At 34.2% G+C, this 18,639-nt stretch overlaps 1 protein-coding gene across 8 annotated transcripts in view; it reads right to left on the reverse strand.

The window, feature by feature from the left end:
• LOC106082455 (dual 3',5'-cyclic-AMP and -GMP phosphodiesterase 11) overlaps positions 1-18,639 on the reverse strand; it is a 349,544-nt gene that overhangs the window by 113,146 nt on the left and 217,759 nt on the right. For 2 of the 8 annotated variants that reach the window (XM_059364252.1, XM_059364255.1), the window contains exon 2: positions 12,784-13,865. The exons of 3 other annotated variants lie outside the window; for them this stretch is intronic. In XM_059364252.1, coding sequence (XP_059220235.1) covers positions 12,784-13,165 — 382 coding nt within the window. In that variant the 5' untranslated portion in view covers positions 13,166-13,865. Of the gene's footprint in view, positions 1-12,783; positions 13,886-18,639 lie in introns of those variants that run through there. 3 more of the 8 variants (XM_059364254.1, XM_059364253.1, XM_013244963.2) reach the window with 3 other exon arrangements.

The raw sequence follows: 18,639 nt of genomic DNA on the forward strand, positions 1-18,639 counted from the left end.
TAAAAAAGGCATCAGAATAGAAATTATGATCCTAAAAAAATCTGAAAATATAAAAGTTTAACTCAACATGTAGGGAAGGACTTTTGATTTCGTGAAACTTTTGGTTTTAGATGTGCGAAAAAGAATTCAGCTATTTGGAATCGTCCAAATTTAGCTTGAATTAAAGAAATCGATGCCAAACCATTTCAGCTTAAAATGGTAGAAAGACTTTTCATTATGTACATTCAAGAAAAAATGCATAGCCAATATCCCTAATTAAGGGGATACTCGATAAAGTTTGTTAAATTTCGATAAGTTTTTTACACTTTGATAAATTTTTCAAATTTCGACAAATTTTCCAAATTTCGATAAATTTTTCACATTTCTAATAATTTTTTAAATTTCGATAAAATTTTCAAATTTCGATAAATTTTGCGAATTTTGATAAATTCTTCAAATTTCCATAAATTTTGATAAATTTTTCAAATTTCGATAAAATTTTCAAATTTCGATAAATTTTGCGAATTTTGATAAATTCTTCAAATTTCCATAAATTTTGATAAATTTTTCAAATTTCGATAAAATTTTTCAATAATTTTTCGATAAAATTTTTCGATAAAATTTTCAAATATCGATAAATGCTTAAAAGTTTATTGAGTTTCCTTTTTCCAATATGAAGAATGCAATGGATATACAGATCAGAATAGAAATTATGATCCTAATTTTTATCCTAAAAAAAATCTGAAAATATAAAAGTTTAACTCAACATGTAAGAAAGGACTCATGGTTCCATGAAATGTTTGGTTTGGGATGTGCGTAAAAGAATTCAGTCCGAAAAGAATCGTCCGAATTTAGCTTAAATCAAAGAAATCGATGCCAAACCATTTCAGCTTAAAATTGTAGAAAGACTTTTCTTCATGTACATTCAAGAAAAAACTAATAGCCAATATCCCTTCTAAAGGGAATAATCGATAAAATTTGTTAAATTTCAGTTTTTCACATTCTGACAAACTTTTCTAATTTCGACAAATTTTTCAAATTTCGAATAATTTTCCAAATTTCGATATATTTTTCAAATTACGATAAAATTTTCAACATTTCGAATATTGGATAATTTTTTAAAATTTTGATAAATTTTGCAAATTTCGATAAAATTTTTAAATTTCGATAAATTTTTTAAATTTCAAAAATTTTTAACATTTCGATAAATTTTTCAAATTTCGATATATGTTTTAAATTTTTCAAATTTCGATACATTTTCCGAATTTTGATCATTTTTTTAAATTCCGATAAATTTTGCAAATTTCCATACATTTTTCAAATTTCGATAAAATTTTCAAATTTTGATAAATTTTTCAAATTTCGATAAATTTTTCAAATTTCTATATATATTTTAAACTTCAATAAATTTTTAAAATTTCGATAAATTTTGATAAGATCTTCAAGTTTGATAAATTTCGATAAATATCTGAAACTTCGAATACTTAAATTTATGACAAACTTTTCAGATTTCGAAACATTTTACAAATTTCTATATTTATTTCAAATTTTGAGAAAAATTTCAAACTTCAATAAAATTTTCAAACGTTTGTAAACTTTCAATAAATTTCTCTCATGTCGATAAATTTTGAAATATTTTTAAATTTCGATAAATATATCGCATTTCAAAGAATTTTTCGGACTTTTTTTTAAATTTGGTTAAATTTTTAATAATTTGATAAATATTTCAAGTTTCGATAAAGTTTTCCAATTTTACAATTTTGATAAAGTCTTTAAATATGATATATTTCGATAAATATTTGAAACTTCGATAATTTTTCAAATTTCGATACATTTTAGAAATTTCGATATATTTTTCAAGTATTGATAAAATTTTCAAACTTCGATAATTTTTCAAATTTTGATACATTTTAAAAATTCCGATAAATTTTTCCAATATCGATAAAATTTTCCATTTTCTATGAATTTTTAAAATTTCGATAAAAATTTCAAATTTCGATATTTATTTCATATTTCGATAAATTTTTCAAATTTCGATACATATTTCATATTTCGATAAATTTTTCAATTTCGATAAAATTTTTAAATTTCGATAATTTACTAATTTTGATAAAATTTTAAATTTCGATAATATTTCCAAATTTCGATAAGATTTTCAAAATTTCGATAAATTTTTCAAATGTCTTTTCAGATTTTCAGAATTGTTTTTCGTAGATTGATTTTTTTTTTTTGGAATGTTCGATATATATTCCAACTATCGATAATTTTTTGCAAATTTTGAACAAAATTTTAAATATCTATAAATTTTTCAAATTTCGATAATATTTTCAAATTCCGATAATTTTTTTTTAATTTCTAAAAAAATTTTATTATTAATAAATTTTTGCTTGATACGTTTTATTAAATTTCGATTATTTTTATACCCTTCACCATAGGATGGGGGGTATACTAATTTCGTCATTCTGTTTGTAACTACTCGAAATATTCGTCTGAGACCCCATAAAGTATATATATTCTTGATCGTCGCGACATTTTATGTCGATCTAGCCATGTCCGTCCGTCTGTCTGTCGAAAGCACGCTAACTTCCGAAGGAGTAAAGCTAGCCGCTTGACATTTTGCACAAATTCTTTTTATTAGTGTAGGTCGGTTGGTATTGTAAATGGGCCATATCGGTCCATGCCATATAAACCGATCTCATGGGTCTTGACTTCTTGAGCCTCTAGAGGGCGCAATTCTTATCCGATTGGAATCAAATTTTGCACGAGATATTTTGTTATGATATCCAACAACTGTGTTAAGTATGGTTTAAATCGGTTCAAAACCTGATATAGCTGCCATATAAATCGAACTGGGGACTTGACTTCTTGAGCTTCTAGAGGGCGCAATTCCTATCCTATTTCGATGAAATTTTCCATGACGTATTTTATTATGATATCCAACAACTGTGCCAATTAAGGTTCAAATCGGTTCATAACCTGATATAGCTGTCATATAAACCGATCTGGGACCTTGACTTCTTGAGCCTCTAGAGGTCGCAATTATTATCCGATTTGCCTGAAATTTTGTACAACGCATCCTCTCATGACCATTAACATATGTGTTTATTATGGTCTGAATTGGTCTATAGGCCGATACAGCTCCCATATAAATCGATCTCTCTATTTTACTTCTTGAGCCCATAAAGGGCGCAATTCTTATTCGAATTGGCTGACATTTTACACAGGTCTTCAACATAAAATTTAATTGTGGTCCAAACCGGACCATATCTCGATATCGCTCTAATAGCAGAGCAAATCTTTTCTTATATCCTTTTTTTTTTGCCTAAGAAGAGATGCCGGGAAAAAAACTGGACAAATGCGATCCATGGTGGAGGGTATATAAGGTTCTGCCCGGCCGAAATTAGCACGCTTTTACTTGTTTGTTTCCAAGTTCGATATATATTTCAATTTTCGATCAGTTTTACCAAATTTTGAACAAAATTTTAAATATCAATAAATTCTTCAAATTTCGATAATATTTACAAATTCCGATCATTTTTTTTTAAATTTCTAAAAAAATTTTATATTTTTTTTATAAATATTTAACATTTGAATTAATCTTTGCTTGAGACGTTTTATTAAACTTCGACTATTTTTTTATAATTCGATATATATTTAAATTTTTTGAATTTCGATAAATTTTTGCAAATTCATAGCATTTGCTAATCTACAAATGCGATCCATTGTGGAGGCTATATAAGAATCGGCCCGGCCGAACTTAACACGTTGTTTCTTTGTTTTTATTTTTTTCTTTTAGTATACAAATAATCATTTCCCATTTTCATAAAAAAATTATCATCTACTTATCATTTTCTAATTTTTCATTCAATATAAAAAATCATCTTCCTTTTATTTCCGAAATTATTATCATTTTTTCTGTTGCTACTCTTGGGCTCTTGCCACATAGCAAACATTTCTTGTTTGCTGGCCAAAGGTATGGATGATGGCGGCAGTAAGCCTTGACACTTTTTCACCATTTACATAATTGTTGTTTAAGTCGATGTCAGCCAGCGTGGCATTCACTTGGTGCTTGATGTTGGTGTTGGAGTCTGCCGACAGGAAGACATTTGTAAACATTTTGTCGAGTTATCTTGAGCCTGGTGAGTTATGCATACTCTCTCACATGAAATTTATAGGCCTTTTTGGTTAAATTAGTCCTTCGTCTGCCAAGATGGTGAGGATGTTGACGATGATGTCTGCTTTGGTGACGATGATGATGAGGAATATGTGTGACATTACAGAATGTGTGGAAATTAATCTTAATGTTTGTTTTAGAACTTATTGCCAGCAGCGGCATCATTGCCCTTCTTTCGGTGCTACCACATCCTCTTTGTCGCAGTCATGTAAGGATACATGAATATATGTCAGCGTCAATATTTGATGAAGTACTTCCATATCTTTTTATGTCCCTATTCGATGTGATGTGACAAATGTACAATGTTGCGATTATAGCTGGCATGAGAGAAAAGTTTATTAATTTTAAGTGTAAGGCGACGGCGACAAACACAACGACAACAACGACGCCAACAATGATTGATGGTGAAACTCTAATAAAGCTTTTGCTGTAATACTGTTTGAGACATTTTGTTTCCTTGAGGGGATTATTGAGGTATTTGTCATCAAAGTTTAAAGACAATGATAGATTTGTAAAACAAATCTTTTACTTAGCTTCAACAACAGCGAGTTTTTGTGTCACCAATGTCTTGAAGGGAGGGATTTTTATCAAAAGTAGAAAAATAGGAAGTGGGGAAATTTTTATAGATATTCAAAGATAAGGCAAATCTACTATGAAATCAATTGGCCACAAATGCTTTTGAAGAAGGGTTATAGCATTCTTAATCTTTGATTTCCGTAGTCCATGACAAGTGTGGTATAGGTTTTCAATGTCTTCCCCTAGAAATCGATCTCCGAGTTCTAATTTGCTGAGAGTTTAGTGAGCTAATTCTTCACTCAATGAAGTCGACGGACGTTGGGCCCATCAACATACATCAACATCCATATCGAATAGGGCTTTCCCTACTGCATGTGCCCTTATGACGCTGAACGCCTGGGTTCGAATCATGGCGAAACCATCAAAAATAATTTTCAGCAGTGGTTTTCCCCTCTAAATGCTGGCAACATTTGTGAGGTACTGTGCCATGTAAAACTTCTCTCCCAAGAGGTACTCGCTCTGCGGCAAGCCGTTGGAACTCGACTATAAAAAACAAGGTCCCTTATCATTGAGCTTAAACCTAAAATCGGACAGCACTCATTGATATGAGAGAAGTTTGCCCCGGTTCTTTAGTGTTCATGTTCATGGGCAAAATTTGCAATTTTTTGTGCCCTTCACCTTACTATACTCCCAACTTCATAAATCATGCAAAAGTGTGGGTGTTTACCAGCACACGTTGAGTAAAATTACCTTGAATTGTTTTTCTCTGAAAGCAATTAACATGGAATAAATGTAACATTTCATATGAACTCGTATGCAATCTGGTATGTGTTTTTATTCGTCAAAATCAAGACCTTAATGGAAGACATTTCTCAATAAAAATGATGAAATAAATAAAAGAATTTGCTGCATTATAATAAAGTATTTCTGGGAATGTATAAATAAAAAATGTCAGACAGTGGCAGGGCATGGACAATTTTTAATATTTAAAAAACTGCATGTGATTGAGAGATGTACGAGTATACAAAAAAATCAAATTTGTCCATGAACATTCCATGAAAGACAAACTTCTCTCATATCAATAAGTGCTGTCCGCTTCAAGTTTTTAGCTCAATGATAGTGGGCTTATGCTTTATAGTCCTGTCCAAAAGTCGCGCCGCAGTGCTACACCTCTTTTGGGAAGAAGAAGTCTTTACATGGTAAAGTGCCTAACAAATAACGCCAGTTTTAGGAGGGGATAACCACTGCTGAAAAGCAGGCTTGTCTGTTTGGACATGAGCTTTAATATATCCCCACAAAAAATAGTCCAAATGAGTTAAATCGCACGATCTAGGTGGCCAATTAACCGGTTTCGAATGTGAAATAAAATGTGCACCGAACTCGGCTCTCAATAAGTCCATTGGTACTCGAACTGTATGGCATGTGGCACTGTCTTGTTGAAACCACATGTCATGCAAGTCAAGATCTTGCATTTTGGGCAAAAAAAAACTTGGATATCATCTCACGATAACGCCCACCATTCACAGTTATGTTACGATTCGCATCATCTTTGAAGAAGTACGGTCCAATGATGCCACCAGCACATAAACCGCACCAAACTGTGACTTGTATGGGATGCATTGGTAGCTCTTGCAATGCTTCTGGCTGATGTTCATTCCAAAATCGCAGTTACGTTACGATTCGCATCATCTTTGAAGAAGTACGGTCCAATGATGCCACCAGCACATAAACCGCACCAAACTGTGACTTGTATGGGATGCATTGGTAGCTCTTGCAATGCTTCTGGCTGATGTTCACTCCAAAATCGCAGTTACGTTACAATTCGCATCATCTTTAAAGAAGTACGGTCCAATGATGCCACCAGCCCATAAACCGCACCAAACTGTGACTTTTTCTGGATGAATTGGTAGCTCTCGCAATGCTTCTGGCTGACTTTCACTCCAAAGTCCACTTATTCACGTACCTATTGAGCCGAAAATGAGCTTCGTCGTAGTATGAAAGAAGCGAGCAGCCATTTTGATAATAAAATGCAATAATTTGCAAGCGTTGTACGTTTATAAGACGATTCATGTCTAAATTGTAGACCAAACTGAAGTATTTGACGGTGAAACAAAATACGAAACGTCCGAGAGCTATTTAAACCAAAGCTGCCAAAAAGATATTAGCTAAAAAAAATCACCCTTTACTATGCTCAAAGCCAAGATTATCAACACTGATGGAAGGCTCATATAACTCTACAGAGATGGCTTCATTTGTGGCTTTTATTGGGTTGCCCAAAAAGTAATTGCGGATTTTTTAAAAAAAAAGTAAATGCATTTTCACTATATGAAAAATCCGCAATTACTTTTTGGGCAACCCAATAGAATTCGTTTGGATTCTTGGTTCCATCCAGAAGGAAAGGCAAAAGATGGTTGCCTACGCCAATGACGACATCATAATGGTGGATGACCTCTTTCTCTGTACCATAACAGATTTCGTTCAGGGGCCGTTAAGTTAGGTGTCTGGATGGTCGAAGCTCAATGAGCTTAGTAACAATGCGCTGGTACTTGTCATTAGAAAACGAAAGCTGGGCGTTTTCAGAGCTCCAGTCCTGAATAAAGTGCCGCTTTCTTCGAAGGCTTAGTACATGGCCGACATGAGGATCCAATTTCTCCTAGCGAATTGCAAATTTTGTCCATGACAATTCCACTAAGGAACAGGGGAAATTTGGTGGAAATTTTTTCTGGTGGTCTCGCCAGGATTCGAACCCAGGCGTTCAGAGTCATAGGCGAAAATACGCTGCGCTACGGTGGCCTCTCCTAGCGAATTTGAATGCAAATTTTGCCCATAAACATTCCACTGTGGAACAGGGGCAAACTTCTCACATATCAATGAGTGCAGTCCGATTCAAGTTTAAGCTCAATGATAAGGGCCCTCCTTTTTATAGCCCAGTCCGATAAGGGGCCTCCTTTTTATAGCCTAGTCCGAACGGCGTGCCGCAGTGCGACACCTCTTTGGAGAGAAGCTTTACATGGCATAGTACCTAACAAATGTTGTCACCATAAGAAGGGGAAAACCATTGCTGGAAATTTTTTCTGGTGGTCTTGCCAGGATTCGAACCCAGGCGTTTAGCGTCATAGGCGGACACGTGTTAGCCTCTGCGCTACGGTGGCCTCCGGTGGCCTCTTCTAGCGATTCCACTTGATAAAATATCGAAAGGCAGGATTATAAAGCATCACTAATGTAAGGCTAGATTAGGATGATTGTGACTTGAGAAACTCTGCAAGGAAGGGTTTTATCCCCTCTTCTGTGGATTTTAGTTATCTGTGGGATTTTCATGACCTATGAGGAAGAATGGTTGAAGTTTGTTGCGCATGGACGGTCAAGCGACGCTGAAAGGTCTGACATAAGACCACGTGAGGTCTACACGGAAAAGTAGATGCTACGAACTTCTTGCGAACATGGGAAGGACTATTATACTTAGCTAGGTCTTATTGGTGAGGTCTATACTTAACAGGAGATGCTACCAACTTCTTGCAAACATGGGAACGACTATGATGGTCAGCTAGGTCTAATTGATGGCGGGGAACAAGGCTGCTGACGAGCTGGCCAGTACTGGATCGCTGACAAGCGCCAATCATTATGCCCTTCCGTGTGAGAGCTTCTTGGCAGAATGTTCGCTTTTCTAGAAAACTGCGCGAATGAAGCATGGACTTGTGTTGTGAGTTGTATAGTGGCTAAGATCTTGTGGCCGAGTATTTTGCGAATCAAGACGAAGATATGTGACATCTTCGGGTTGGGAATGCATGATCTAGGACTGCTGAAAGGAGCCCTCCCGACTGAAATTTTCTCTAAAGAGAAAATTTTTCTGAAAGACAAAATCTCTAAAGTCAAAATTACATAGAAATGTTGTGTTTAGAGAAAATTTCATAAAAATTTTGTCCTTAGAGAAATTTTCATAAAAATTTTGTTTTTGGAGAAATTTTGTTTTGGGGCGGGGGTGGGCACTCCATCCGAAATTTGTATACCAAATTTTTGTTTTTAGGTTACTGTAAGGGGTCAAACAGAATTTCTTAAATCCCATCACCCATCTCCGAGATCTGGCGTTTCTGAAAATTAGGGTAGGGGAGAGGGCATCGTACTCTACTCTCAAATTTCTTTTATTTGAGCCGCAATTGCCATCGATTTAGGGGGAGTTTATGGGGTGAGACGACCCCCAAACAATTTGCCTCAAAATTGGACATCAAATTCGTTAACTACAATCAAATACCCATTATTTGAACCCCTTATTGCCATAGTAGGCAAACATGGCCGGTTTGAAGGGAATTTAGGGGGCGGATCCTGAAATATTATCAGCATCGAGCTTGAACACGATTTAGTTTTAGCCCCATAATTTCACGCCTTTTGAAGGAGACAATCATGATACTCTGGGCTACGATTCTCGTACAGATCCACACTAATTTATTTGTTCTGTATTGGTTATTAACATTTTGGATCATATCCCAAGCTACCACTTGTGATACCATATTTCTAAAGTTCAGCAGGTCCTCCTGTGTCTTTACCAATTTGAGGGCAAAAAGAGTACTCTAATACCAAAGACCTTTTATTGATGACCTATACTATCCTGATCGGACTTCATATATTATTATACCCTCCACCATAAGATTGGGGGTATACTAATTTCGTCATTCTGTTTGTAACTACTCGAAATATTCGTCTGAGACCCCATAAAGTATATATATTCTTGATCGTCGCGACATTTTATGTCGATCTAGCCATGTCCGTCCGTCTGTCCGTCCGTCCGTCCGTCCGTCTGTCTGTCGAAAGCACGCTAACTTCCGAAGGAGTAAAGCTAGCCACTTGAAATTTTGCACAAATACTTCTTATTAGTGTAGGTCGGTTGGTATTGTAAATGGGCCATATCGGTCCATGTTTTGATATAGCTGCCATATAAACCGATCTTGGGTCTTGACTTCTTGAGCCTCTAGAGTGCGCAATTCTTATCCGATTGGAATGAAGTTTTGCACGACGTGTTTTGTTATGATATCCAACAACTGTGGCAAGTATGGTTCAAATCGGTAAATAACCTGATATAGCTGCCATATAAACCGATCTTGGGTCTTGACTTCTTGAGCCTCTAGAGTGCGCAATTCTTATCCGATTGAAATGAAATTTTGCACGACGTGTTTTGTTGTTATATCCAACAACTGTGCCAAGTTCGGCCCATAACTTGATATATATGGTTCAAATCGGCCCATAACTTGATATAGCTGCCATATAAACCGATCTTGGGTCTTGACTTCTTGAGCCTCTAGCGTGCGCAATTCTTATCTGATCAGAATGGAATTTTGCACGACATGTTTTGTTATGATACCCAACAACTGTGCCAAGTATGGTTCAAATCGGTCCATAACCTGATATAGCTGCCATATAAACCGATCTTGGGTCTTGACTTCTTGAGCCTCTAGAGGGCACAATTTTTATCCGATTTGAATGAATTTTTGCACGAAGTATTTCGTTATGATATCCAACAACTGTGCCAAGTATGGTTGAAATCGGTTCATAACCTGATATAGCTGTCATATAAACAGATCTGGGGATTTGACTTCTTGAGCTTCTAGAGGGCGCAATTTCTATCCGATTTGGCTAACATTTTCATGACGTATTTTATTTTTACTTTCAACAACTGTGTCAAATAAGGTTCAAATCGGTTCATAACCTGATATAGCTTCCATATAAACCGATCTTGGATCTTGACCCCTAGAGGTCGCAATTATTATCAAATATGCCTGAAATTTTGTACGATGGATCCTCTCATGACCATCAACAAACGTGTTTATTATGGTCTGAATCGGTCTATAGCCCGATACAGATCCCATATAAATCGTTCTCTCTATTTTACTTCGTGAGCCCCAATGGGCGCAATTCTTATACGAATTGGCTGAAATTTTACACAGGTCTCCAACATATAATTTAATTGTGGTCCGAACCGGACCATATCGTGATATCGTTTTAATAGCAGAGCAACTCTTATCTTATATCGTTTTTTTGCCTAAGAAGAGATGCCGGGAAAAGAACTCGATAAATGCGATCCATGGTGGAGGGTATATAAGATTCGGCCCGGCCGAACTTAGCACGCTTTTACTTGTTTTTAATTCTTTTTCTTCGACTCGGATTGGGGGAGGAGGATTTCCCTCTGACATGTCCTTTCATTTGAGTACGATATATTCTCGGTCATCCTACAAAACAGTTTGGTGTTGTTTATAATGGGTGGATAGGGTCGATCCCCCCGACCCAAAACACAAATAATTTGAGTCCTTTATTGTCGTGATCTACATGTTCTGTTGAACGATAGGACGTGACCCAGATACTTGAACCCTTATATCATTATTAGATTCGAACTTTACTGTCGTAGACCTTTCTTTTAATTTTCATACCATCCCGATCGAACTAAACGTCCTATGGAAGGGTATTTAATGGGTTGACCGGTACCGGACTCTGTCCCAAAAGTGTATACCAGATTCGTTGTCAACTCCCAAAGACTTTTCATTTGATACCCATTTTGTGACGTTGGACATTCGTACCTGCTTTGGGGGTTTTTGGGGTTGGGGAGACCTTGTAGACACCTCAAATCAACTTCTTATAACAGATGTCTACTCAACTTCCAAACACCTTTCATTTGATACCCATATTGCCCAAAGCGGTAAAGTGGCCTGTTGGAGGGTTTTTTGGGGGTAGGGGACCCCCCCCCAACACTTTGGGTGAAATTTGTATACCAAGTTCGTAATTTACTCTTACATACATCTCATTTGATACCCATATTGCCCAAAGCGGTAAAGTGTCCTATTGGGGGGTTTTTGGGGGTAGGGGACCCCCCATCACTTTGGGTGAAATTTGCATGCCAAGTTCGTAATCTACGCTTAAATACCTCTCTTTTGATACCCATATTGCCCAAAGCGGTGAAAGTGTCCTATTGGGTGGTTTTTTGGGGGTAAGAGATCCCCCCAACACTTTGGGTGAAATTTGTATACCAAGTTCGTAATCTACTCTTAAATACCTCTCTTTTGATACCCATATTGCGTAAAGCGGTGAAAGTGTCCTATTGGGTGGTTTTTTGGGGGTAGGAGATAACCCCGAACACTTTGGGTGATATTTTTATACCAAGTTCGTAATCTACTCTTAAATACCTCTCATTTGATACCCATATTGTCCCATTCGATACAAGTCCGTTCGGGTAGGTTTTGGGATGGGGCGTCCCCCCAGGTTATATGACCTTGAAATTTTTTACCAAATTCGTGTTTTATAAGGTGCCATACAAAATTTCGCTTAAACCGGTGCTTCCATCCCCGAAATCTGGGGTTTTTGAAAATTGCGGTAAGGGGGAGGGTCCACCCCCTCTTCGGATGTTAAAAAAAGTAGTACCCTATTTTTACCGGGGGCTCAAACTCTACCATCTGTGAACATGAAAATCGGTGAAAATCAACCGTTTTTGAGTCTATACGGCACAGTTCAATTTAATTTTTATATAATAGATAGATTTTATTTCAGTTTTGTCTATAAAAAAATGCTTTTTTTTAGACTTTGTCTTTAGGAAAAATTAGAATCAAATTTTATCTTTAGAAAAATTTCCATTGTTATTGAAAATCTCAGTAGTGGCTTGTTGCATCTTTGCAGTAAATCCCTATAAGGCCCGGGTAGCGTATGAGTTATGTCAATAAGTTCACACTCATTACGAACATTATACGCCACCATGGCCACAGTATAAGAGTTTCGTGTTTTGGTTTCTATTTTCAAAAGGGTGATTGAAGCAAATCATGCTTACAGTTCAATAAACTACTTTTTTTAAATTTTATTGCATATTGCAGGAATGGTAATTGCAATATTCCCCTTTACTTTTCTTTGTAATTGCATTTATTTACCCATTAAACCCCCTTAATCTTTAAAGCAACAGTGTCTCCATGTGTAAATGTACCTCTACGCTACTATATTTATTGTTTGGCCTTTCTTGTGGTTTGTTATCATGTCAACACACATGAGACATGTTTGCAAGCCTCTGTTAAATTTAAAATTTTACAAATTTCTCCCCGCTCAACTCTAGTAAAAGAGAGTAAGAGTGAGAGTTAAGGTAAGCTCACCTGCAGCAGCATCCTCTACTGCCAGGGGGTAGTTGGGTGTTGGCAATAATGGCTCTTCGATGGCAGGCAAATATGTAAGAGATGTTGAGGATTTTATTGTTGTAGTTGTTGTTGTTGTTGCATGTGGTTCAGGTGCTGTTGGTATTGTGGTTTCGGTTGTTTTTGCTGTAATGCTGTTGTTGTGTGTGGTTGTGTTGGCTAGGCCAACCGTTGGTGAAGAGCTTATAATAGACGAAGATGATGAGTTATATTGATATTGTTGTTGTTGCTGCTGAAGCGGCGACAGCTGCTGCTGCTGCTGTTGTTGGTTACTATTTTTATTCGTCTTGTTCTTTTTGTAACGACAACCACGAAATCGACACATACTGGCAGCCTGGCCCATGGGGCCCGCTAACAATGCGAATGTTAAACCCTCCGTTTTAATGAATTTAATTTTGAAAATTTATTGTGAAAATATGACACAATAGCCGAGGAAGCGATAAATGTTTCAGCAACTACTGAACAGGTGTTGTTGTTGTGGTTGTGAAAGCTACGGGTTCCTCTGTTGCTGTTAGTAGTAGGAATGACAATGCTGATGTTAATTTTGTTACGTCTGCTGTTGTTATTTAATGCCCTCAAAGGATTTTGAAATGAATGAAATTTAACGGCTTTTAGTGCTAACACTGGCTCTGTGGCTCTCCTCTTCGTTTTTATGCTTTTGGCGACTGCTGTTGTTGTTGTTAGGCAATTATTTTGCCTTCTGTTATTTGTCTTTGGGGTGTAATTAGATTCCTTTGAAGTTTGCAATAAAGTTCTTGATTTCAATGAAATTGAACCTTGTAATTTATTTAATTTTTGTTGTTGGTCTTGTTGTAGTTCTTGTTGCTGCAGCTGCTGTATATATTGGCAAAGATTAAAGCTCATGTTCATGCTAAAAGCGTTTTGCTTCTATTGCTTTTCTTTGATGTTGTTATTGTTTTATTGCCCTTTTTCACTTTAAGTACATTATCAACGTTTTCCGTTGAATTTTGATGCTTAAAACCTTTTTTATTAAGTTTTTAATTGAATTGAATTTCTTTGTGTTATATCTCTTTTTTAAAAAGCTTTATACATAAAGAGAATTCTTTGATAATTATTTTTTTTGAATTGGAAACAACATTGTGATGATGAGATTGACGACAATTATTTTATATTTGGCATGTTTACTTGTTGGGAGATGATTGTTTCGAAGGAATTGGTAATGAGAGACTTGGCGATGATATTAGTGTTAAAAATTCAGTATACTATATCTGAGAGGAAATAATGAATTTTCCATACAACATTTGTGACTTTTGCATTTTTTACAAACTTATTAAAAGGCAAAAGTGAATCAGTTGGAAACCTTAAAAAAACCTCCAGAAACTGAGAAAGGTGTAATAGCGTCTCCAAAGAGAAAGATTTCAACATTCCATTCCACATCGCCTATAAAAGAGGCTGCATACACCTTTGTAAGCTACCGATATGCATGCTGGCAGATATACAATGATCAACTTCATGGGTACAGGACAGGCGCAGCTAGAGCAAAAAGGCAATGCAGGTTGGAAATACTTGTACAAGGGAAAACCAAGAAACCTGCCCGGCTGAGCGTAGTAATGTCAAAAAGGAAAATTTGCAATATATTTTTTTTTTAATTTCTGTTAAGTTTGCAAACATCTATATTTTTTTTAATTTCGATAATTTTTTCAAAATTTCGATAAATTTTCAAAATTTCGATCAATTTTCAAAATTTCGATATATTTTCAAAATTTCGATAAATTTTCAATATTTCGATAAATTTTCAAAATTTCGATAAATTTTTAAAATTTCGATAAATTTTCAAAATTTCGATAAAATTTAAAAACTTTGATGAATTTTCCAATGTTTGATAAATTTTTTTAAATATCCATAAAATTTTTTATTTTTTATAAATTTTTCAAATTTTGATAAATTTTTCTCCTCCCGTTGGTGACGAGGTACTGTGACATCTTATAACGAATTTTCCATACAAAATTTGTGACTTTGCATTTTTTCCAAAATTATTTAAAAAGGCAGAAGTGAATCAACTGGAAACCGAAAAAAAAACCTCAGAAACTGAGAAAGGTTCAATAGCTTGTTCAATAGTCTTGGAAGACAAATATTAAAGCATTCCATTCCACATCGCCTATAAAAGAGGCTGCATACACCTTTCTAAGCTACCGATATGCATGCTGGCAGATTTTTTTTAATTTCTGTTAAGTTTGCAAACATCTATATTTTTTTAATTTCGATAACTTTTTAAAAGTTTCGATATATTTTCAAAATTTCGATGATTTTTTTTAATTTCGATAAATTTTCAAAATATCGATAAATTTCTAAATTTCGATAAAAATTTTAAATTTCGATAAATTTTCAATGTATCGATAAATATCTAAATTTTGATAAAATTTTTAATTTCAATAAATTATCAAAATTTCGATAAAATTTAATAACTTTGATGAATTTTTCTATGTTTGATACATTTTTTTAAATTTCCATAAATTTTTTCAGTTTTAATAAATTTTTCAAATTTCGATAAATTTTTCTCCTCCCGCTGGTGACGACATTTGTGAGGTACTGTGACATCTCATAACGAATTTTCCATACAAAATTTGTGACTTTGCATTTTTTACAATATTATTTAAAAAGGCAGAGGTGAATCAGTTCGAATCCCTAAAATAAAACCTGAAATTGGGAAAGGTTCAATAGCGTCTTAAGAGACAATGATTTCAACATTCCATTCCACATCGCCTATAAAAGAGGCTGCATACACCTTTGTAAGCTACAGATATGTATGCTGCAAGACATACAAGCATCAACTTTACGAGTACTGGATGGAAACAGCTAGAGCAAAAAGCAATGCAGGTTTGAATTACTTGTACCGCAATAGAAACCCAAGGAAACTGAGTTAAGTAATGGCAACAAGACACTCGAATCCCATTTAAACACCAAGGTAGGACCACAAATATACAAGGGACTGTGTCGAATCTCTTAACATCTTCCTAAGGACGTACTTCCTGAGTTGCTGAGATGAGACTAAAAAACGAATTTCGACGAATGGACGTTAAAAAAAAAAAAGAATTCAAAATTCGAAGACGACTTTCACAGTTTAAAAAAGTCGAAGAGTCAACACAGAAGTCCAATAATATACTTCTTCGTTTGTTTCTCTTTCGGGGCGGCCTCAAGGTTATGTTAGGTTAGGCTGGAAAGAGGGTGCGGATGTAAATCCGTCCCTTGCCACTATGGAAATACACCTAAGCCAGTAATCGACTTGTTGTTCGCTCCAAATACAAAAAAATAAAAATTAACCTTGAAAAAGTAAATCCCAGTTAGGAATTCGGTGCTACTTACAAAATCCTTAATTATTTTCCATGCCACGATTCTAAGAGTTGGTTCATGTGTGGTATTGAGTCCACACCTAAGTGCCGGTATCTGTTAGACGCGAATACCAATGACAAAGGAAATGCTCCAAGATCTCATCATCTTGTACGCATGCCCTACACATGCTATCACTAGCCGCAACGATTTTACATAAGTGGGCTCGTAGTCCTATGTGCCCCGTTATTATACCAATTATTAAAATTTCGATAAATTTTTAGAATTTTGATAAATTTTTAGAATTTCGATAAATTTTTAATATTTTGGTAAATATTTTAAATTTCGATAAATTTTTGAAATTTCGATAAATTTTTAAAATTTCGATAAATTTTTAAAATTTTGATAAATTTTCAAAATTTCTATAAATTTTCAAATATCTATATATTTTCAAAAAATCCATACATTTTAAAAAAAATCCATACATTTAGATAAATTCCATACATTTTGAAAAATTCCATAATTTTATATATTTAAAAAATTTTAAAATTTCAGTAAATGTTGAAAATATCGAGAAATTTCTAAAATTTCGAGAAATTTTTAAAATTTAGATAAATTTTTAATATTTCGAGATAATTTTAAAAGTTCCATAAATTTTTAGAATTTCGATAAATTTTTAAATTTCGATAATTTTTTTAAATTTCGATAAATTCTTAATTTTATAAATTTTTCATATTTCGAGATATTTTTAAAATTTCCATAAATTTTTTAAATTTCGATAAATTTCTTAAATTTCGATAAATATCTTAAATTTCGATAAATTTTTTGAATTTCGATTAATTTTTTGAGTTTTGATACATTTTTTAAATTTTGATAAATTTTTAATTTTGCCATAACTTTTTAAAATTTTGATAAATATTTAGATTTTCGTCAAATTTTTTAAAATTTCGATCAATTTTTAAATTTTCGATAAATTTTTAAAATATTCCTAACTTATTAAAATTTCGATAAATTTTTCAAAATTCCGGTAAACTTTTAATATTTCAGTAAATTTTTAAAATTTTGTAAAATTTTTAAAATTTCAATAAATTTTGAAAAATTTCGATAAATTTTTAAAATTTTTAATTTTGCTATAATTTTTTAAAATTCGGTAAATTTTTAAAATTTCATTAAATTTTTAAAATATCGATAAATTTTTAATATTTTGATAAATTTTTCCTCTTAGATAAATTTTAAGCCTGTCTTCTATTCTGCTAATGACACAAGGAAGACTTATGACTACGTATATTTGAGCAAGGATGAATTGCTCTACAATGCATCCACTTTATCTACCTAAAATGGCGCACTTCAGAGCAACAGCTCCGGCTTTGTCTAGCGTTCAAAGCCATCAATACAACTTCCAACAGATGCATGTGTATACCACGGGAGTAGGGTAATTTGTATAGACAAAAAATCTGTCATTGCACAAAAACATATGCATTGGGAAAAGTACAGCTTATAGACAGGGTTGTCGAGCGTAGATAATGTGGTATTTATATCAAAGAGGCGTTTTCGCAATAAGTTCTGTATTAGTACAACATATCAACGTACGACCCTTGAAGCTGATGAGACATTCTAAACTAAATTACGAAATGCGTTCCATAGTGGTTGGTGTGTATTGCGATCTCTGGCTTTCCTTTTCCATGTGCAAAGAAAAATCTTCGATCATTTTTAATCTCAACTCCCATGGCATATGGTATTAAATCAGTGGTCATCCAGAAAAAAAATTCTGAATAAACGCATATTATAGCAATAAAATGCCTGAAATAAGCTGCTGTTATGTTTTGTGTTTTATTTTTCATTGTAATAAAATATATTAAAATCCTTTAAAAAAAAGGAAAATGTCTGCATTGCTTGTCGGCTGCTGTCATGGCAATGTGGCAATGTGGTATTCGATGAATTGGCTTTATTAAATTAAATTCGCATAGAGACATTTGGCGTTGAGTTTGTTCTAGGATTTGTTGGGAATCTCATATATGTATGTGTGCTAAACTATATATAAGTGTGTGTGTGTGTGTGTGTGTTTTTGTATATTCCATGGTCTTATATGGTATTTCCGGACACGTGCTTCCTTTTTCTTTTTTGTGCAACACACATGCCTAACATGTCGATAGAATGCCACTACACCACACTGGTCCAATGTACGTGCTGTAGAGCACTCATGCGTCAGTGCGTGGAGAAAAGTGTCCCTAATATACTTGAAAAGACCAGAGGGGGGGGACTACAAAAGCCTGACCTTCAGTGAGACAGAGAGAGATGAAAGTGGTGTGGTAATTTTTTTTTTGCTTTTTATTAAAGCTTAGAGGAGTACAAGAGGAGACACATTTTAAATGGTATGTGGTAATAAAATAAAAATTTAATTTATTATAAACCACAATTTTGGGAATATTTTTTGGGGCAATTAAGTAAATTTGAAATATTTAAGCCACACTGGTTTCCAAAGCTAGTTTCTGAATTATGTGGAATGAAATTAATTGAAATAGTTTAAAC

Source organism: Stomoxys calcitrans, chromosome 3 (assembly GCF_963082655.1).
Source record: "Stomoxys calcitrans chromosome 3, idStoCalc2.1, whole genome shotgun sequence".
Classification (NCBI taxonomy): Eukaryota; Metazoa; Arthropoda; class Insecta; order Diptera; family Muscidae; genus Stomoxys; species Stomoxys calcitrans.